At 36.6% G+C, this 22,570-nt stretch overlaps 2 protein-coding genes across 3 annotated transcripts in view; both read left to right on the top strand.

The window, feature by feature from the left end:
- The window catches only part of LOC120353380, a 437,229-nt gene that overhangs the window by 306,143 nt on the left and 108,516 nt on the right, over positions 1-22,570 (top strand). The gene's annotated exons all lie outside the window — the stretch shown is intronic.
- The window catches only part of LOC111057049 (protein yippee-like 1), a 225,857-nt gene continuing 207,421 nt past the window's right edge, over positions 4,135-22,570 (top strand). The window contains exon 1 of one of the 2 annotated variants that reach the window (XM_039436909.1): positions 4,135-4,536. In XM_039436909.1, coding sequence (XP_039292843.1) covers positions 4,493-4,536 — 44 coding nt within the window. In that variant the 5' untranslated portion in view covers positions 4,135-4,492. The remainder of the gene's footprint in view (positions 4,537-22,570) is intronic. The other variant, XM_039436908.1, reaches the window with a different exon arrangement.

Here is a 22,570-nt window from a genome sequence, read left to right as displayed (position 1 = left end):
ATGAACAGTGTTGATATGTTTGTTACGCTGAATGATGGAGGTTCAAAGTTATTAGAATTTGAAGGTTTAAAGTATTCAAAAAATACATCTTTATCCATCACCCACATTGTCTTTGTCATTAAAACAAAATTCAGATATGAAAAGTCAAAACATTAGAATGAATTATTGAGACGATGTGTCTGCTACAACAAATTTGACAGAAATTATTCATTCAAGATGACTGTATCTTAATGAATGATTGTTCGTACAATAATGGTTCCAGCCCAATCTTTCAATGTCAATTAGAATGTAATTATAGGATAGAAATATGTATCTCATTAACTCGGCTAATATGTTGTCATAATACAGTAGTGTTTTGCTTGAAGCTTCCTTAGGATACTGTAGTGAATTTGAATTTCGCTCCTTCAGTCGGGGAACGTAATGTCGGCTGCTAGTGAGAGAGAAATGGCATCACTTGTGATGACGTCACGGACGTTCACTTAGTTAAGTTCAATCTGTGAGTGCCCAAAACCAATCTGACCTCTGGGCGCAAGTTGCGGATCCAACCTAATCTGCAACTTGCGCCCAGCGGTCAGAATGTGTTTGGGCACTCACAGATTGAACGTAACAAAGTGAACGTCCGTGACGTCATCACGAGTGATGTCATTTCGCTCTCACTAGCAGCCGACATTAGGAGCGAAATTCAAATTCACTACAGTATCTTAAGGAAGCTTCAAGCGAAACACTACTGTATTATGACAACATATTAGCCAAGCTAACGAGATACATATTTCTATTCTATAATTACATTCTATAATTACATTCTAATTAATATTGAAAGATTGGGCTAGAACCATGATTGTACGAACAATCATCATTCTATACAGTCATTTTGAATGAATAATCGCTGTCAAATTGGTTCTAGCAGACACATCGTCTCAATCATTCATTCTAATGTTTTGACTTTTCATTTCTGAATTTTGTTTTAATGACAAAGACAATTGTGGTGATAGATAAAGATATACATTTTGAATACTTAGAATCCTCATACACTAATCACTTTTAATTTTGAACTGAACCTCCGTCACTCAGCGGAGCAAACATATCAACACTGTTCATTTTCTCACTCATGGTGACAGTCAAAAAGAGTCAATATGTGCTAATTATTATCGAAAAGTTAATGAGGTGGTGTGGTTTTGACAAACCGGGGGATTCCTGGTCGTCAACCTTTTCTCAAAATTCGTCACAAGTTGAGATAAATCAATGGAACACTTTCGGAGTCGAATAAGAAAGGAATGGTCGTTTTAAAGAAGATGGTTGTCGGAAAGTTCATTTACCGTCTAGTTCATCACTTCTAGAGATTGATTGATTGAGTACTTTATTTATGTAGATTACAATATATATTGACTTATACACTTATATACAATAGCTTACAATACAGCAAAATTATAGATGAATTATAGAGAGAGAGAGAGTGAGAGAGAGAGAGAGAGAGAGAGAAATAATGTGACTGGCAGTGATGACGTCACGACGTAAACAGTGTACGTGTGTATCGGAGCCATGTATCACTCCAATTTGACCGCTGGGCGCTAGTTGTGTATGTCCCATTTGAGGGTTGAGTGTAAGAGAGGGCCGGCTGCGCCCTAACTTTGCCCTCCTAGATAAAAAAAAGGCAGCTATTCTATTCTATTCTATTCTATTCCCAAGCATCTGCCTCTGCATCCTAGTGTTGTCCATTCTTTGTCCCAGTCAGTTGATTCTTCTAGACGTTATGGATCGTTTCCCCGTAAAATGTTATTTATCTCTGGATTGCTTCTGATTCTCATCACTTTCAATCTGATTTGGAAACCCCATTATTTTCACTTTCTCTTTCTTTGATTCTTTCTCAATCTGAACATGACGCAACACAGTCTAGTCTAGTTGAAATGCATTCATATTAAAGTGGTTGCAGCGCTTTGTTTACAGACGACGCCTTTTGGAAAGGTCAAAGGCCAGTCAAAGTGCAAAGGGAGTCCCACCAGTCACTTGGTTTGGTCAAGGTCACTTGCCCACGTGACCCCTGCCATTTCCCCCTCCACAGCCACTCTGCAACATCCTCCTCTGTTCAGTTTTTCCTGTGACGAAGAAAGTACAAATTGGGAAATCAATCAATTGATTAACAAACAATAGCGAGCATTACAGAACATTCAATCAATCAATTTATCACTAAAAAAATCTGGTGTGGTACACTCACACAACTTTCCTTGCCGTTATGAAAATTGATCACCTGACGTTAGTGTTCACGCGCATCTCAAGTCTACTTTTCAAAGATCTGAGCCAGCTGGTGACAGGACAATAGCGCTGGATACACACGAGATCTGATATCTCTTCATAGTGAATGATTTGATAGAATCAACAGTTGCGAACAGTTTGCTATTGAATAATCACATTTTCTCAAATTTCAAGCTTATTTTCAATTTCAGGTGAAGATGTTACTGGACATTAATTGTAGAGATTTTCATGCTCAATCTTTCCCACTCGAAATTTTTCGTTTAAATTATATCTGAGACCTGATAATTGGAAATCTAAAATCAAACTTTGCATAGATGGGGCGGAGCTCCTGAAATTTTTACAGATATGGGACTTGTGACAGTTGATAGAGCTTATCAATGACTATTTCAGGTATAAATTTGATCAAAATCGTTGGAGCCATCTTCGAGGAAATCGCAAAAACCCCTGATTTTGACAACATTTTCGTCATTTCATCCGCCATCTTGAATTGCATTAGATCGAAATTGTTCGTGTCGGATCCTTGTAGTGTAAGGAGCTTAAGTTCCAAATTTCAAGTCATTCAGTTAATTGGGAGATCGATATCTCATCACAGACGCACATACACACACACACATACAGACCAATACCCAAAAACCACTTTTTTGGACTCAGGGGACCTTGAAACGTATAGAAATTTAGGAATAAGGGTACCTCAATTTTTTTCGGAAAGCAATACTTTCCTTACCATATTAGGTAAGGAAAGTAAAAAATCAATAAATTTATCACTAAATAATCAACCAATTTATTACTAACAACATCTATCTATTTATTTATTCATACATTCAATCAAAACAAATTATTTGAATTTTATAAATGATTGAAAATTGAGCAACAGTCTCATCAAGTTACAGAAATTCTCTGTTGTCTGGTGCTTATGATACTTTCTGGTGCTTATCAGTTGTCCAGTCCACTATCAGTGGCCACTACTGGACGTCACTACAGTCCCTGTGTGATGAACTGCTTGTTATCAGTAGTCAGTGCCTCAAAAAAGGTTGCGGATTTTATTATTGAATTGTCTATCGCGCTCTGCTTTATCGGACAATGGTGAAGTGTGGCGTTCACTTGACTGTTTCTTGACGAGAGAGAGAGAGAAAATGTTGAGAGTGTGTCAGAGAGGAAGAGAAAGAGGATAGAGAGACAGTGATAGAGTGAGAGGGTGAGTGAGAGCTTGTGATTGAGAGGGTAGAGTGAGAGAAAATGTTGAGAGAGTGTGTCGGAGAGGAAGAGAAAGAGGATAGAGTGACAGAGATAGATTGAGAGGGTAGAGAGAGAGAGTGAGTGAGTGGGAGAGAAAATGTTGAGTGTGTCAGAGAGGAAGAGAAAGAGGATAGAGTGACAGTGATAGTGTGAGAGGGTGTGTGAGAGCGTTTGATTGAGAGGGTAGAGAGAGATAGAGTGCGAGAGATGGCGAGAGAGTGAGTATGATTGAGAGAGTGGGAGATAGAGGAGAGAGAGAATGACATTGGGACAGAGAGTGCAAGTATGAGTGTGTGAGAGTGAGGAAGATAGAATGATTGTGTAAGAGACAGCGTGCGTGAGAAAGGAAGAGAGTGATCGTGTGAGAGTGTGAGAGAGAAAGTATGGCCGTATTCAAGAGAGACAGCGTGTACGAGAGAGAGTGTGAGAGAGCGCTCGCCGTAGGAGAGAGACACCAAAACAACAAAGGGAGTTTTCCGAGAAGGGACTGATATGAAAGCGCACTACGAGATGATCCCTATCTATGTTTCCCAACAATGACAACCATTGACCATCTCGTCGTGTGCTAGATGCATTCTGCCGCTGACACTGAAAGCGGTGAAAGAGAGCTGCGCAGAACCAATGCGCTGTAGACGAAATTGAGCCAGTTGCTCGCAGACTCGCAGAACAGCTGGTGAATGAAGAACTGAGATTCTGAAGCAGCTTATTTTGTGTCGTGTAGTGGAAGGGTGAAGATCAGTGAAGTCGTGTGTCGTTCTAGCTTTTGTGGATGCGTAGTTTTACTTCGAGATCCTTCAATTGTTCGTGATTGATCGTTTATTGTTCGCGATCGATCGCCAACTGTTCGCGAACCGCGCTGTTGTCCCGTCTACATGTTGTTGTGTTTCCACCTATGATACTAGAGGTTAGTTAGTGTTCGTTCGTCTAGGGCCTGTTGTAATTGCTAATCTATCTGTCATGGTTTACACTAGACAAAAGACACTAGATCGCAAAAAATCGGTCTAGGATGTGTCTCTGCTATCCACCGGAAGATGGAATGATAGCCCTCAGGTAAGGTTCACTTTTCTGATTTTCTTTGTTCATGTTTTGACAATCAGCTGTTTGGTCGAAGAGCGATGTTAGCGCTCCCGGTGGCTGAAAGCTCAACTAATCTCTGTTATCTACAACGCTGCTTCTTATCACACGACTGATATAGCGAGGTCCACGTTATAATGGCAGTTGGCAGTAGATTAGGATTAGTTTTCAGATTTTAGAGTTCAGATGGGAGAACGAGAAAAGTTTTAGATTAGAAAACGACTAGGCTAGGCTCACACCAGTTAGTCAAGACAAGACATGATCAGACACAATACTTCACATAGTTGCTTATGAAGCAACACTCACCGATTAGTCATTGCAATTAGACATGCCTTCATGAACAGCTACGTGAAGTATTGTGACTAAACGTGACTAGTCTTGTCTTGAATAACTAGTGTGTGCCTAGCCTTAGGCTAGGCGGACACCAGTTAGTCAAGACAAGGCAAGACATGATCAGACACGTTCAGTCACAATACTTAACGTAGTTGCTTATGACGCACACACTGATTAGTCATTGCAATTAGACATGTCTTCATAAGCAACTACAGTATATGAAGTATTGTGTCTGATCATGTCTTGTCTTGTCTTGACTGACTGGTGTGTGCCTAGCCTTAGAGTTCAGATGGCATAAAGATGGGAGAACAGTGATGCCGATTCTCTGCCTTGCCACTGCCTTCTACAGAGGATAGCTGATACCGGTATAACAGAAATGTATTGACTGTCCATTGTATGACAATCAGTTATATTTTATTCGACAAGAACATATATTTTTCAATGACCAATTAATAATAAATTATCATATTTTATTGAGATTAAATACTTTGTTAATTGAGTATATATTTCTACATTGTTAAAAAACGATCTGACAACGTTCAGGAGCTAGGAAAGGATAGCGCTATCTGCTTTGTTGAATGATAGACAAGGATAACATCACCAATGTTAATCAAATACTGCCATTATAACGTGGACCTCACTATAGCTTGAACACCCCACAATTCACAGTAAACATAATTATTTTCAGTTTTCAACGTACAAAAGCTTTCAATGAATTCTGAGTCACGCCGTGACGAAGTGGTTTTGAAATCCCTTAACATCCTCTTCCCTGAATTTATCTCCAATTCTTCATTTTCTACTCTCACATACTCTTTCTGACTCACTCGCTGTCTCTCTCTCTCTCTTCCTCTTTCTCACTCACTTCTTCTCCTTCTCCTTCTCCTCCTCCTTCTCCTCCTCCTCCTCCTCCTCCTGCTCCTCATCCTCCTCCTCCAGAGGTGAAATTTTCAACTCTGCAACAAGTGTAAACTTAGTAGTTCCACGCCTTCAATAGACGGGTTGGAGATGCGTATTTTGGCTATGTTTAACCCCCCAACTAGTCTTCATTAAGCTTCAAAGTCGAAAATTGTGTACCAGATAGATGTTCCAGACTCAAATTTCATTTTAAAGTGATCAATTGTTACCAAATAAAAATTTCACCCCCCACATTGAATCTGCTATAACAATAGAAGGAAAAAATTAAGTAGTGAAATAATACATCAAAGTAAAGAGAAAACAAAGCTCAACAAATCTACGGTGAGCATTCATTTTTATGATGGATTGTTGGAGTGTTGTAGGCCCTGAAACATCAAAAAATAGGATTAAGAACTGTTATTTTAACAAGTTATAAGAGCAAAAATAGCAAAAAATTGAGGGAAAATGTGTTTTTTTCAAAAATTTCACATCTTTTAGAGCGGATATCTCGAAAAGTGAAAGAGATATAGAAAAAGTGTTTAGATAAATATTATAGGAAATTATGTAAGCTTTAATTTCTTATAGAATAGTCATGTCTGTAAACTGCATAGCTTTCGAGTTATATGCGAGAAACCAAAAAATGGTACCTTTGAACCACCCCCATCCCCTTAGCACAGGGGGTAGGGGTGGGGACTTTCGATATGTTTACCTCCTCACTACCCTAAACAGAACTGCGGGGTCAAAAATTGGCTTCCAAACTTTTCCCTCTATAACACTTCGTTGACTGGGCTACTAACAGAACTTGTCAAATAACAACCCATATCCTCATTTTTTTAGGTTACTACTTATAGACTACCTTTCTCTTGAGGTTCTGTCGAAGAATATTTCACATTTTCATTCTTTTTTCCACAAGTCCATTTCTGAAATTAATGATGAAAGGAAGAAGCACTCTTTGATGAAGCCTCCCTTCCTTCCATCAATCTGAGATGTCTTATTGTTATACTCATCCCCTTCCCGCTTTGTTTTTTACCATTCATAATTTTCCTTGTGAATGAATTTCCATTGTCGATGCTTTTAGGAATAATTACTATTTGTTTTCAAATCATCATTCATCAAACAAATGGACTCTGCCAAGATGGGAGCATTACAAACCAGCCAGTTTTTTTTCTCAAGATTTTGCAATCTATATTCATAAAAGCGAAATGGCACTCACTCACTGACTGACTGACTCACTCACTCACTCACTCACTCGCAGAACTAAAAATCTACCGGACCAAAAACGTTCAAATTTGGTAGGTATGTTCAGTTGGCCCTTTAGAGGCGCACTAAGAAATCTTTTGGCAATATTTTAACTCTAAGGGTTGTTTTTAAGGGTTTAAAGTTTGTCTTTTAGCATGTATATTCTTCTTCTCCCAATCTCTTAATTATAATATTGAAATTTCCATATCATATGTTACTATAGAACTATAATCTAGATAGGGTACCTCTTCGAAACAGTTGTTAACTGGCAACTAAATTAATAATTTTGTCAGGTTGGCATTAAGTTGAGTTGACTTTGTTAGGTTGGCATCAAGTTGAAGATTTAAATGCATTTATTGCATTTAATGCAATTGATTCGGCACTGCTACTTCGATCCTGGGAATATTATATTACTAGCCGTCAGGCTCGCTTCGCTCGCCATATCCGTTTAGCCAGACGTTTAGTCTGGACCCCCGACTGGATTGTCCTAACATATGATAAAAATTCTCAAATGAATAATGCAGGCGAGCGAAGGGAGCCTGCTGATCTCATTCCTGGACGATCCAGTCGGGGGTCCAGGGGGCGGAGCCCCCTGGCTAGACTGATATGGCGAGCGAAGCGAGCCTGACGGCTAGTTACCTTATAAGTGAACAGTTTCTGAAATGTGAACTGTGAAACCGAACACCACCTCTTACTTTATTACTCTTTATTGCCAATAATGTTAAATCTTTTATGAAATGAAAGAAACTAAGTCAAGTTAATTACCAAATTATTTATTCATAATAAGTATACATTGTATTGGTACACAAAACGTTCCGTGCCTACTCTTTAATCTTTATATTCTTTTCAACCTCTTGTTAACCCTTTTCAATGCCTAATGATAACAGTAAACAGCTAAACACCTACCTCTATTGAAAGTAAACCTTCATTATGACTGGAATAATATAAACCTGTTGACATGACTCTGATTTTTTGAAAAAATAAATAAGAAGTAGGAAATTCAGAAGTTTTCCTACTTGATATCAAGTAGGAAAACAAGGTCAAAGTCAATAATAAAAATCTGGTGTGGCGCACTCACACAACTTTCCTTGCCGTTATGAAAATTGATCACTGACGCTAGTGTTCCCGCGCATCTCAAGTCTACTATACAATTTGAGCCAGCTGGTGACAGGGCAATAACGCTGGAGACACACATGAGGTCTGCTATCTCTTCATAGTGAATGATTTAATAGAATCAACAATAATTTGCAATTGAATAATCACATTTTCTCGAATTTAAAGCTTATTTTCAATTTTAGGTGAAAATGTTACTGAACATAAATTGTAGAGATTTTCATGCTTAATCTACTCCACTTGATCTTTTTTGTTTCAATTGTATCTGAAGCCTGATAATTGGGAATCTATCTGGATTGATGGGGCGGAGCTCCTGAAATTTTTACATATATGGGGCTTGTGGCAGTTGATAGAGCTTATCGATGACTATTTTTAGGAGTGAATTTGATCAAAATCGTTGGAGCCGTTTCCGAGAAAATCACGAAAAACCCTGTTTTTGACAACATTTTCGCCATTTTAGCCGCCATCTTGAATTGCATTTGATCGAAATTGTTCGTGTCGGATCCTTATAGTGGAAGGACCTTAAGTTTCAAATTTCAAGTCATTCCGTTAATTGGGAGATGAGATATCGTGTACACAGACGCACATACACTCATACACACACACACACACACACACACACACACACACACACACACACACATACAGACCAATACCCAAAAACCACTTTTTTGGACTCAGGGGACCTTGAAAGTTAGAAATTTAGAAATTGGGGTACCTTAATTTTTTTCGGAAAGCAATACTTCCTTACCTATGGTAATAGGGCAAGGAAAGTAAAAATAGTGAAAATGAATTGGCATTTTGTTTCAAATTGTAAATTTCAATTAGTCAGACCTTATTTTCTAAAACGGTACCAAATTCAATGATAAAAATAGTGAAAATGAATTGGCATTTTGTTTCAGATTGTAAATTTCAATCTTTCAGACCTTATTTTCTAAAACTGTACCAAATTCAATGACAAAAATAGTGAAAATGAATCAACATGTCGTTACAAAATGTTAAATCCAATGTGTAGGCGGATCTAGGAAATGAACTTTACCAACGTCATATTAGTGACCCAGTAGAAACAGGTAACAGATTTTATGTCAGTCATTCCACACGGAAACATTGCAAATCACATGTTACAATAGGCAACAATAAAATAGAAAAGGATAGCCTCATGTCCTTGAACTTTTGAGGTCATTGACCCCACGTGATCAACTACAAGGTCACGTGGTACCAAAAGTGGTTCTCTCTCAGACACTCTTCTTCCTTTTATCCTCCTATTCTCTCACCCTTTCTCTTTCAACTTCTTTGTTGAACTAGAATCAGCTGTTTTCTGAGTACAGTGGATCTCACTCCGTTTATTCTCCTATCCACTCTCTCTTTCTCTTTCAACTCCTTTGTTAAATCAGCTGTTTTCTGAGTGCAGTGGAGCCACCACTACAGACTGTGAAGTGGAGATCTCTTCTCTTTTATCTTTGGGAACAAAGAAACCTCTAGACTAGTTCTTGTTCTATTTTTGTTCTCTCTTTCTCTCTTAGATCCTATTCTCTCTCTCCCTCTCATCAATTATTCTTTTTTCGCCTCCTCGTTACTCCCTCTATCTCTCTACACGTTACTACCCTCTCTTTCCCTTTCAATTTGTTTCCTTTTTACATCCACTAGACTTCTTTGTCTCCTTTTGTGTCCCATTTTTCTAATTGTTTGCTTCTTTCTTTTTCCTTTCAAGTCTTCTCTCTTTCTCTATTTTCATTCACACTTTCTTTCTCTAATGAGTGCGTCTCTTTTCCTCTCATCAATTTTACCCTTCTTCTTCTTCTTCTTCTTCTTCTTCTTCTTCTTCTTCTTCTTCTCCTGTCTTCTTCTTCTTCTTCTTCTTCTTCTTCTTCCTCTTTTTTTTCTTCTTCTTCTTCTTCTCTTCTTCTTCTTCTTCTTCTTCTTCTTCTTCTTCTTCTTCTTCTTCTTCTTCTTCTTCTTCTTCTTCTTCTTCTCTTCTTCTTCTTCTTCTTCTTCTTCTTCTTCTCTTCTTTCTTCTGCAGTCTTCTTTGGTGTCCATTTCCCTAATTGTCAGGTTCTTTTCTTCTCTCTCCTTTCAAGTTTTTCTCCTCTCCATTGACGCTGTCATTCTCTCTCTATTTCACTCTATTTCTATTGACACTATCTTTCTCTATTCCACTCTATTTCCATTGACACTTTCTTGCTCTAATGAGCGCTATTGTTGAGTGCTCTTTCCACTTCATAATAATGCCTCTGTAAATCACTTGTTCCATACTTCTAGATGCATCTTGGTTCTGCTTGCAGTAATGCATTATTCAACTCAACTTAATTCAACCATAGAGAAACAATAGCATAAGTAGATATCCCATGGTATAGGGCGTTTATGTCGCAACTTTTACTGTTATCTCAAGCCGATAGTCCAAGTAGTTCTCTCCTGAGAAGCTTTATGACGCTGGTAGTCTCTCATATTGTGCCTTTCATACACTCTCACCTGGTCAAAACAGTAAAAATCGACAATAATCGACAGTAATCGGCTTGAGACAACAGTAAAAGTTGCGACATAAACGCCCTATATCATGGGATATCTACTTATTCTATTGTTTCTCTATGATTCAATTCATTCATTCACAACAATGACAAAATACTCATTAATGAAATAAAGAATCATGGATAATACGGTTTGTCATCCAAGATTCATTCACTTTTATATAATATCTCCTACAACTCTAACCTCAATGTAAACTATTGAAACTGATTTATTGACCGAACGAAGTGAGGTCTAAGATTCAAATGGACGGTTTGGCATTTCTCTTAATGTTTATGTGTATATGTTGCGCATTTACGGCGAAACGCGGTAATAGATTTTCATGAAATTCGACAGGTATGTTCCTTTTTTAATTGCGCGTCGACGTATATACATGGTTTTTGGAAATTTTGCATCTCAAGGATAATATGAAAGGAAAAAGGAGCCTCATTCATACGCCAATATTAGAGTAAAAATCAGACTATAGAATTATTCATCATAAATCAGCTGACAAGTGATTACACAGATGTGTGGAGAAGCCAGTCTATTGCTGTATTTCCATAAGGTCTACAGTTTCAATCAGGTACTTGTGGATGAGAATACTGCGTGAGGTCTACTATTCACAGAACTACTAGTGAAATGAAGAATCGTGGATAGTACGGTTTGTCATCCAAGATTCATTCACTTTTATATAATATCTCCAACAACTCTCATCTCAATGTAAACTATTGAAACTGATTTATTAGTGTAAGCCGAGTTACACACACATGGAATTTTTTAACGTTCAATTTTTTGCCGTCCCTATGAATTCTATTAGATTAAACAGATGATTTCAAACAGATGATGTTTGTCAAGTTCAGTTTAATCTGATAGAATTCATAAGGCAAGAAATCGTATGAACAAAAATCTATGTTTGTTTACTCAAAGACCTTAAAGATGCATAGACTCACTGCAGGGCTAGTGTTGTACTTGGAATTGAAATCGGCCATTGAGGTGTCAAACTATAAGATTATTACATACCAATGCCTTTGTGATCTATAATATTGCAAATATATAGATATAATGGCCCATATGAATTACACCAGAGCAAAATAATGCTCATGAGCAAGAGCATGCAGCATAAGGTTTTGCTCATGAGCAAAAGGTAGAAGCAAAAGCATTTGCTCATTTTTATATGAATAAGCTTTACCTTATACTCTTACCTTATGCTCTTGAACTCTGGAGCAAATGCTCACGTATAATATTAAAGATTTTTCATCAGCTGATTCGCTTTTGTAGCCTTACTTTGTTTTTATAGCTCACGGAAGCGCTAAATATGCAAGTAGGGGCACCGCTTGTGTTTGCGTCGTCTGCTCTGTTTTCTATTTATGAATAGAGTTTTAGGTTAGTTAAGTTTAGAATTTTGAAATAATTGCGTGAAAAAATGTCAAGTCTACAATAATCTTCAGCATATTCTTTTAATATCAATAGCCTTCTTATAATCGTCTACACTCTCATCTTCTTAAATGCCTATTTCCTATTTTGTGATGACTATCTTTTATCAGATAGCTGCTATCTTTCGTATTTATTCTTTTGTAGGAATAATGGTGATATATATCATGGTTGAATCTAAAAAGAGTTTTATAGTTCTCGACTATTGGTTGTGATCTTATCTGGTATAGTTTCCTCTTCCTCATACGAATTAGTTGAGGCTTTTTACTATGAGCAAAAGGTGAAAAGCTGCTCTAGACTAGACTCACCTTTTTTGAAGCATTTGCTTCAAAAGTTGAGCAAATGCTCTAGTTTATTCATACAATTTTAAACATAAGCTTTTACTTCTGAGCGAATGCTCAAACTATTTTTTTTTTATGAGCATGAGCAAAAGGTTTTGCTCACGTTTATTCACAGAAAATGAAGCAAATGCTTCATATTTTAGAAGCATAAGCAAATGCTCAACTTTATTCATATGGCCCAATATCTTGTGCTAAAATACCCCAATGGCGGCCTTCAAGTTCAAGTAAGAGCTATCATTGGGAAGGCATAGGCATTGTGGGTCTATATCTCTATAAGGTCTTTGTGTGTAGCTAGTCTACCAGATTAAACGAATAATTGATAAGGACGGAAAAAATCGTCAATCGTCCAAAAATCGGTGTGTGTGTGTGTGTAACTAGCCTCATCTTTTGAAGAACAACGTAAAAGCATCAGTGAACATTTTTGGTTTGGTTTTCATCTTCATTATCGACTGAAGGTGCAGTTCTGCTATTTTTACACATTCCTTTCCTCCTCCTCCTCCTCCTCCTCTCCTCCTCCTCCTCCTCCTCATCTCATCTCTTGAACTCCTCCCGCTCCGCCTATCTTCTTCCTTCTCTTCTTCTTCTTTTTTCTCTTTAAACTTATTTATCTTCCTCACACAAACCTTCTCTCTTTGTTATGTTTGCTCTTTATGCGTGAACCCGCCGATACTTTTACCACGTGACTAGATTTTTTAAATCGTCTCTGTTCCTGGGAATTATCATCACCTGCCATTGCACCTGCCATTCAGGAGAGAGAGAGAGAGAGAGAGAGTGATATATATAGGAAAGACTAATATAGAGACTAATAATATATAGACTCTCTATAATAGAGAGAGATTGATTGAGTACTTTATTTATGTAGATTACAATATATACTGGCTTATACACTTATTACAATAGCTTACAATACAGAAAAATTATAGATTAATTTACATAATATAGACTAAGAAAATAATTATGAACTGTATATGATATGAAAAGCAATTTGTAATATAATAACTATAGATAATTATATTGTTATGCATCTACATAAATTGGCGGAGCTTTGGACATATCAATGTCCATTCTTCGGAAAGAATATTAAAAATAACACCCCACTAACTCTTTACCAAATAGAGAGAGAGACTGATAGAGTGAGAGAGAGAGAGATGGACTGATAGAGTGAGAAAGTGATAAAGTGAGAAACACATGTATAACCTATTGGTTCTTTTGCAGCATCTTTCATTGTTCCAGAGCAATGAAAGTGAAAACGAAGTTGAAGACTAAAGAAAATTTGTAGAAAAGGATGTGAAATAAAGAATAAGGAGACCGGAAAAGAAGAAAGAAGAAGAAGAAGAGGAGGAAGAAGAAGAAGGAGAAGAAGAGGAAGAAGAAGAAGAGGAAGAAGAAGTAGAAGAAGAAGAGGAAGAGGAAGAAGAAGAAGAAAAATACAGAAAGATTTGACAGAAAAGATATCTCATTTCATTCACAATTGTTTCAACGTTTTGATACTTAATCCAATAAGGAAAGATTTTGTAGAATTTTCTTGTAATGGGTATAGGAGGATTGTCAAGGACTGTCAAGGATTGTAAATTCTAACTTTCAATTACTTTCCCAACAATTCTGGCTTCTACAGAGAGACTACCTCTAAATTTCCAATTGACATACTTTTCGAGTGCCGCATGTTACATAAATATTGTTAAGGGAAACAGATTCGAAGTCTTCATAGATTTCCATAATAAAATGCTCTACAACTTTGGGGTTTTCAAACACTTGCCATTAGAATTCGCGATAAATACTAAGCCACTTTCGAATGGAGGGGAAACTTTTATCCGGATATGCTAGCCAATTCAAATAATGTACTGTATAATCAGTTTTCGATGCAACTTTTCTAGTCGCTGCTAAAGAAGAAGATGATGAAGAAGAAGAGGATGAAGAAGATGATGAAGAAGAAGAAGTAAAAGAGAGAGAGAAAGAAGAAGAGTCAACTGCTTTAAGTCAACTCAGTCTCATCAAAACTTCCCGAGCAACAACTTTACATCCCAAGTAAGGCCCCTCAAGCCAATACAAGTACGAAGTACCGCTTTTTTAGTCAGCACATCTCTACTATCTCTCTCTCTCTCCTCTCTCTCTCTCTCTCTCTCTCTCTCCCTCTCACTCTCACTCTCTCTCTCTCTCTTTCTCTCTCTCCTATCTAATCTTCTACTTAAAATCAGTTGATATTTACTATATCTCTCTTTCATCATCTCATGAGTTCTCATGAGTTCACTCTCTCTCTCTTATAATATCTAATTCAATCTCCTATATCTCTAATTTGATCCTATCTACCTATATAATTATTTTACTTTATCAATTTTCTGTTTTTTTTTCTCTTAAATATTCATATTAATTGAAACTTTTACAATATTTCCATTAATAAATAAATCCTTAGTTTATAGATTAAATTAACGTTTTGGTAGAGAGTTAGTGGGGAGGATATTTTTAATATTCTTTCCGAAGAATGGCATTGATATGTCCAAAGCTCCGCCAATTTATGTAGATGCATAACAATATATTATCCATAGTTATTATATTACAATTTGCTTTTTCATATCATACACAGTTCAATAATTATTTTCTTAGTCTATATTATGTAAATTAATCTATAATTTTTCTGTATTGTAAGCTATTGTATATAAGTGTATAAGCCAGTATATATTGTAATCTACATAAATAAGTACTCAATCAAAAATCAATTTCTCTCTCTCTCCTATCTAATCTTCTACTTAAAATCATTCATATTTACTACCATCTTCTTTCATCATTTCATGAGTTCTTCTATAAGTTAGCTCATCTCTACTATCACACTCTCTATCTCACTCTCTTTCTTCTTCAGCTATCTTAGTTTTTCCAGTAACGGTCGCTGTATTCATTATGCTCAACTCCTCTGCAGTATTCGATCCGGAAAAAAAACATTCCTTCCGGTTTACATTGAATAATATTACCACAATAACAGTACTCAAATAGCTGTCACTTACCGCCCAACTGAGTATATATATGTAAATGTGCAGTGTAAAAAAGGGCTTATTTACAAAAAGGTCAGATTTATATGACGAGATGTTGTATTTGAATATTTTATATGATACATATCCTTTTACATGAAACATGACGTGTTAATACTCATCCATACTTCGTGAATCAAATATGCTACTTCAAGTACCTGTTCTTGTTTTTTTTCTTCTTTTTCATCCTTTTTCATCTTCTTCTTTACCTTGTTCTTATCTCTCTCTCTCTCCTCTCTCTCTCTCTCTCTCTCTCTCTCCCTCTCACTCTCACTCTCTCTCTCTCTCTTTCTCTCTCTCCTATCTAATCTTCTACTTAAATCAGTTGATATTTACTATATCTCTCTTTCATCATCTCATGAGTTCTCATGAGTTCACTCTCTCTCTCTTAAATATCTAATTCAATCTCCTATATCTCTATTTGATCCTATCTACCTATATAATTATTTTACTTTATCAATTTTCTGTTTTTTTTTTCTCTTAACTATTCTATTAATTGAAACTTTTACAATATTTCCATTAATAAATAAATCCTTAGTTTATAGATTAAATTAACGTTTTGGTAGAGAGTTAGTGGGGAGGATATTTTTAATATTCTTTCCGAAGAATGGACATTGATATGTCCAAAGCTCCGCCAATTTATGTAGATGCATAACAATATAATTATCCATAGTTATTATATTACAATTTGCTTTTTCATATCATACACAGTTCAATAATTATTTTCTTAGTCTATATTATGTAAATTAATCTATAATTTTTCTGTATTGTAAGCTATTGTATATAAGTGTATAAGCCAGTATATATTGTAATCTACATAAATAAAGTACTCAATCAAAAATCAATTTCTCTCTCTCTCCTATCTAATCTTCTACTTAAAATCAGTTCATATTTACTACCATCTTCTTTCATCATTTCATGAGTTCTTCTATAAGTTAGCTCATCTCTACTATCACACTCTCTATCTCACTCTCTTTCTTTCTTCAGCTATCTTAGTTTTCCAGTAACGGTCGCTGTATTCATTTATGCTCAACTCCTCTGCAGTATTCGATCCGGAAAAATAAACATTCCTTCCGGTTTACATTGAATAATATTACCACAATAACAGTACTCCAAATAGCTGTCACTTACCGCCCAACTGAGTCATATATATGTACAATGTGCAGTGTAAAAAAGGGCTTATTTACAAAAAGGTCAGATTTATATGAACGAGATGTTGTATTTGAATATTTTATATGATACATATCCTTTTACATGAGAACATGACGTGTTAATACTCATCCATACTTCGTGAATCAAATATGCTACTTCAAGTACCTGTTCTTGTTTTTTCTTCCTTTTTTCATCCTTTTTCATCTTCTTCTTTACCTTGTTCTTATTCTCTCTCTCTCTCGCTCTCTTCTCTGACACAATTTAAAAAAAACTTTATAAAGAAATACTGTTGAGAAGATATGAAATTTAATTCTGTTGTTTTTTCTTTTCTTAGTTATCAGTGAACAGTTCGATTTTCTTAAACTTCTAAACTATTTTTACAAAGTGAAGACTATATGAATACTTCCATGAAATTATGAACTCTCGCTCAGAACACTTGAAAAAATCTTTCAAATTGCTTTTATTATGACAATTTTCCTTTTTATTTTTATGTTGTTGTTCTAGAAGTAGACTACTTATATTGATGCTATGTAATTGTGTAGGCCTGGTTGGGTGGTAGAGGGAACCAAATGGTTTCAACCCTGCCAGGAGAAAAATGAAACAATAAATCAATCAATCAATCTCTCTCTCTCTCTCTCTCTCTCTCTCTCTCTCTCTCTCTCTCTCATCTCTTCTCTTCATTTTTTTCTCCTTCTACAAATTCTACATTTTCTCTTCTGAACGAGATAGCAGTGGTTTTAATAATCAAAGAACAAGTCGAGAAAATAGTAGTGCAAAAAATGATACAGAGCAAGCTCAAGTGTTGCGTATCGAATACCGTGTATCAGACTTGTGATTGGTGGAAGCAACTCCCACTTTACTCTGAATGGGAGGAGCCAGCTGACATTGTACCAATCACAATCCAGCAAGGTGACGTAGCTCTGTCATCTTGTCAGCCGATTATAGCGCTCCCTTCTCATTTAAGAAATGTATTACTAAAATATGATTGAAACATATATTTTCTCATCGAATTAAATATTATTGATTATGTTAATCAAGAATGAACAGTTAATATTACATCAGATATACCGGTATCAGCTATCCTCTGTAGAAGGCAGTGGCAAGGCAGAGATTTGGAAGCGCTGTTCTCCTATCTTTCTCCACTGTCATTATAACGTGGACGTCACTCTAGTTCAATAGCAATATACAGTCGAACCTCTGTATAAAGAAGTCGATTATCCCGAGAAAAAAATTCGCTGCAGAGAGGTATTCGTTATTGAGAGGTTGCTCTCTCAAGAAAACTGCCACAATCTTATGGATCTTGTAATATCGTATCACGGCGGTAAATAAATGAATATGGTACATAAAACATATCATCGCGAACGTAGGTAGGGCACCTATTAGGCCAATATTAATATGGAAATTCATGCAGTTTAAAATAAAAAAGCATGCGTTTTGAATATTTATAGAATGTAATAAGTAAGTAAACTCACCAATTTATTCCCAGAAAGCTTGATTTGTACTATCGGTAGAGTTTAATCGAAGTACATACTCTGTAGCAATATTTTCCAACTTCATTCACCAAAGTTATTTTACTACTTTTTACACTACTATCAGATTGAACGCTAAATACCGTACTTTTGTCAATAACTTCACTATAAATACTATAATAACTCAACTTTCCTATTTTTTAATGTTTTATTTGATAAAGTGATTAATATTCGGTTGAATTTTGTATTTGGATAAAACATCATGTTTAATAAACGACTCACTTCTATTCAAACAGTCGATCAAGTCGAATGTTGTGTGGTACATTTTTCAGTTTTAATCCTTACCTGATGATTTTGAAAGCTTCTAGAATTTCTTGATCTGACGGATTCTTTTCCTCAAGCTCGTCACAGCCATCATCATCATAGTCAGTTCAATGAATTGAAATGTGTGACAAGAGCAAGAATGGGAAAGTCCAGTCTTTCACCTGTCTGGTCTACAAATGACAAGTTCTTGGAATTCAATTTCCAGTAACTTGCATTCAATTTCAAACATGTGTTTCAACCTCTATTGATTGTGTACCACCCTATCTTCTTCCTACCTGAATTTCCATTATTTTGAGTCTATTGACCTTTCTGCTGAAACTGAACAATTCCTTGAGAATGATCGTCTGCTTCTTATACACCCTATATTTTGTTTTTCGAAGTCAAGAGAAAACTTTGTTGTTGGGAGGTCCGAAATTCGTTAGAGGTAAATAAGCAGCCAAAACTCTAAAATGTCATGGGACAAGGTAAAAATTCGTTGTGTAGAGGATTTCGTTAAGTGGAGGTTCGTTAAGAGAGGTTCGACTGTATTTCAATGTTGATATTCAAAACGATTCCGATATTATTCTTCCATAGAAGCAATGTTTCACTGTTGACAGATGATCCACAATTCTCAGTTTATATGTCACATTAAAATAATTTTCAAATGTCATTTTCATGTAAAATTCTTGACCGCATTCTGAAATATTGGAAGAAATGGAAAGTTGATCGGATCAGCTCGTCAAGTTTTAATGCATCAAGATTAATATAATTTTCAAATCTCATTTTCAGTAAAAATTTTGACCGTTTCTTAAAATATTGGAACATATAAGAAGTTGATCTGTTTAGCTCGTCAAGTTTCAATGCATCAAGTTTTCGTTACGGGCTGATGCAAAGTCAGCTACACCGTCGCACATTGTAGTCAACCGAACGAAAAAAGTCCGATGGAAATTGGAACAGATGAATCTATTAAAAAATGTAGAATTAAACTTCGGAATTTGGAACAGAGTGTTTAGAACCTCAATGCGGCTTGTTTACTGGCAACTTCAACTCTTCAAATTGTTAAGCTTCTTGTGAACACAGCCATGCAAAAGCAATGCAACAATAGCTCAGCCTGACATAGGCTTTTATGGCTTCATGAATGGCATCTTCTCTAGAATATTTTCAGCGCAGATTCTTTTAGAGTACGAAGCAAAGCTCTGTTTATTTTTCCAACAGCAAGGATTCGAATCGAGAATTATATAGTTCAAATTGATAAGCTTGTTGTTGTCCACACAACACCTAATTTTTTACCTAGTTACATTGAGATATCAATTGCATGCAATAACGCATGCAATTAACTAGTAGCTCTGTGAACAGTAGACCTCACGCAGTATTCTCATCCACAAGTATCTGATTGAAACTATAGACCTATAGACCTATAGACCTATATATTATATTGAAACTATACAGCAATAGACTGGCTTCTCCACACATCTGTGTAATCACTTGACAGCTGATTTATGGTGAATAATTCTATGGTCTGATTTTTACTCTGATATTGGCGTATGAAGGAGGCTGATTTATGGTGAATAATTCTATGGTCTGATTTTTACTCTAATATTGGCGTATGAAGGAGGCTCCTTTCTCCTTTTATATTATCCTTGAAATGGAAATTTCCAAAAAATTGTATATACGTCGACGCGCAATTAAAAACCTGTCAAATTTCATAAAAATCTATTACCGCGTTTCGCCGTGAATGCGCAACATATAACATATAAACATTCAAACATTTAAACATTAAGAGGAATGCCAAACCGTCGACTTGAATCTTGGACCTCACTTCGCTCGGTCAAAAATGGTATCTTCATTTATTATTGTAATTTGTCATTGAAATGAATAAATAACGAAATATTCATTATTATATCATTAGGGATCTTGAGGGATCTAGACTTCAAATATCATCAAATATATTCCCAGGTTTCTGAACACAAATTTAGCTTCCACTACAACTCACACTCTTCAACCTATCCACTGGAAACTCTGTACTAATTAAATGGAACCAATTTCTTTGTCCTCTGCTCCACAGACGCTTTAGAGGCTTAGTGAGAGCAGAATTTGGTACAGCTGCCCAACAAAGAAAGGTGGAGCGACCACTCAACTGTCTGTCCTTGCTTTTATTGTTGGGAAACTGCTTCCCCACCTGTCCTGAACTTCACTTTTCACCTGACTCCCAGGTTAGTTTACTTAATTGACTCTCTCTTATTCTCATTGAGCCTATCACTCTCTCTCTCTCTCTCTCTCTCTCTCTGTCAATCTGTATTTCCTCTCTTGTCTGGTCCATGGTCTGGTTCAGCTCCAGACGACATCGCCTTCCCGTCTAGTGTTTCCTTCCCTCTTTCTCACACACTCTCTCATATACTCTTCTCCCCACTCTCTCTCTCACACCAGTCTCGCACCATCACCCTCTCACTCTTTATCTCTCTGTTCATCTGTATTTCCTTTCTCGTCTAGTCCATGGTCTGGTTCAGCTCCAGACAACATCCCCTTCCCGTCTGGTGTTTCCTTTTCTCTTTCTCACACACTCGCTCATATACTCTTCCTCTCTCACACTCTCTCTCCCTCCATTTCATTGACTTGTCCTCTCTCTCCATCACCCTGTTTATCTATATTTCCTCTCTCGTGTTGCTCCAGTCTGGTTCTATCTGGAGTTTCCTCTCCTCTCGCTCTATTTAGAACCAATCTTCCGGTTTAGACCTCAGACGTAGTCTGAGATCCATATACATGAGGTCTCCTCTATATACGAGATAGAGGTATACACATTTATAGATAGGTATAAAGATCAGGTTTATACTCTACAGACCTGAGACGTGATGGTCTGTTGGCAAAAATATTGTTTGAATGCATCGTGTAGTCACGTTTAGTTGGAGATAGAATTGTATCATGGTTCAAAAGAGTTGAGAAATCTGAACAGTAACGTTTTTACCAGCAGTAATGTATAGTTCGGTTAACCTTCCGGCAGTCGCGCTGTTGTAAAAAGTACAACAGGGTCAGTTTTTTTGCTGCACAAAACTATTGAATGGAGTGGTGTCAGTGAATGAGACCTACGCATTCCACAACTTTTCCCCATCACTCCACTGAGTTGCAGTATCAACCGAGCAATGGTTCAGTCTTTAGATGCCATTTAGTCGCGACAGTGCATAAGTCGCACTGTGCATAAGATAGGGAAAGACTGGATACGGGGACTGTAAACGATCCAATAACACAGAATTGATGGCTTTGCTTGATGCACCTTATTGGGCTATGAAATGGTAATCAGCCAAATGTTCATATGCGTAAAATAATCCAAAAAGATGGAAAATGTAATTATAAATTAACTAGCCGTCAGGCTCGCTTCGCTCGCCATATCCGTCTAGACAGGGGGCTCCGCCCCCTGGACCCCCGACTGGATCGTCCAAGAATGAGATCATTTTTCATTTGAGCATTTTTATCATATGTCAGGACAATCCAGTCGGGGGTCCTGACTAAACGTCCGGCTAAACGGATATGGCGAGCGAAGCGAGCCTGACGGCTAGTAGCCTAATATTCCCAGGAATAGCCCTGATTGAAGTAGCAGTGCCCAATCAATTTTTCCGCGATAAATGCATTTCAATCTTCAACTTGGTGCCAACCTAACAAAGTCAACTCAACTTAATTCCAACCTGACAGAATTATTAATTTAGTTGCCAGTTAACAACTGTTTCGAAGAGGTACTCTATCTAGATTATAGTTCTGTAGTATCATATGATATGGACATTTCAATTATAATTGAGAGATTGGGAGAAGAAGAATATACCATGCTAAAAGACGAACTTTAAACCCTTAAAAACAACCCTTAGAGTTAAAATATTGCCAAAAGATTCCTTAGTGCGCCTCTAAAGGGCCAACTGAACATACCTACCAAATTTGAACGTTTTTGGTCCGGTAGATTTTTAGTTCTTCGAGTGAGTGTGTGAGTCAGTCAGTCAGTCAGTCAGTCAGTGAGTGAGTGCCATTTCGCTTTCATATATATAGATTGATATGTTTTGACAGTAAACAGAGTACATAACACTTGGAAAATTGGATGTTGTACAAAATACAACACGCGACTGCTCGTGTGATTGAGTAGGGCGCGACTACCGGAAGGTGAAGTATATCCAGAGAAAACTACACTATAATGTAGTATGTTGTATTCTGTGGTATATCGGTTACACGGTT

Source organism: Nilaparvata lugens, chromosome 10, assembly GCF_014356525.2.
Source record: "Nilaparvata lugens isolate BPH chromosome 10, ASM1435652v1, whole genome shotgun sequence".
NCBI classification, from domain to species: Eukaryota; Metazoa; Arthropoda; class Insecta; order Hemiptera; family Delphacidae; genus Nilaparvata; species Nilaparvata lugens.
The sequence above is the reverse complement of the archived record's forward strand: the minus strand, read 5'-3'. Positions and strand labels throughout refer to the sequence as shown.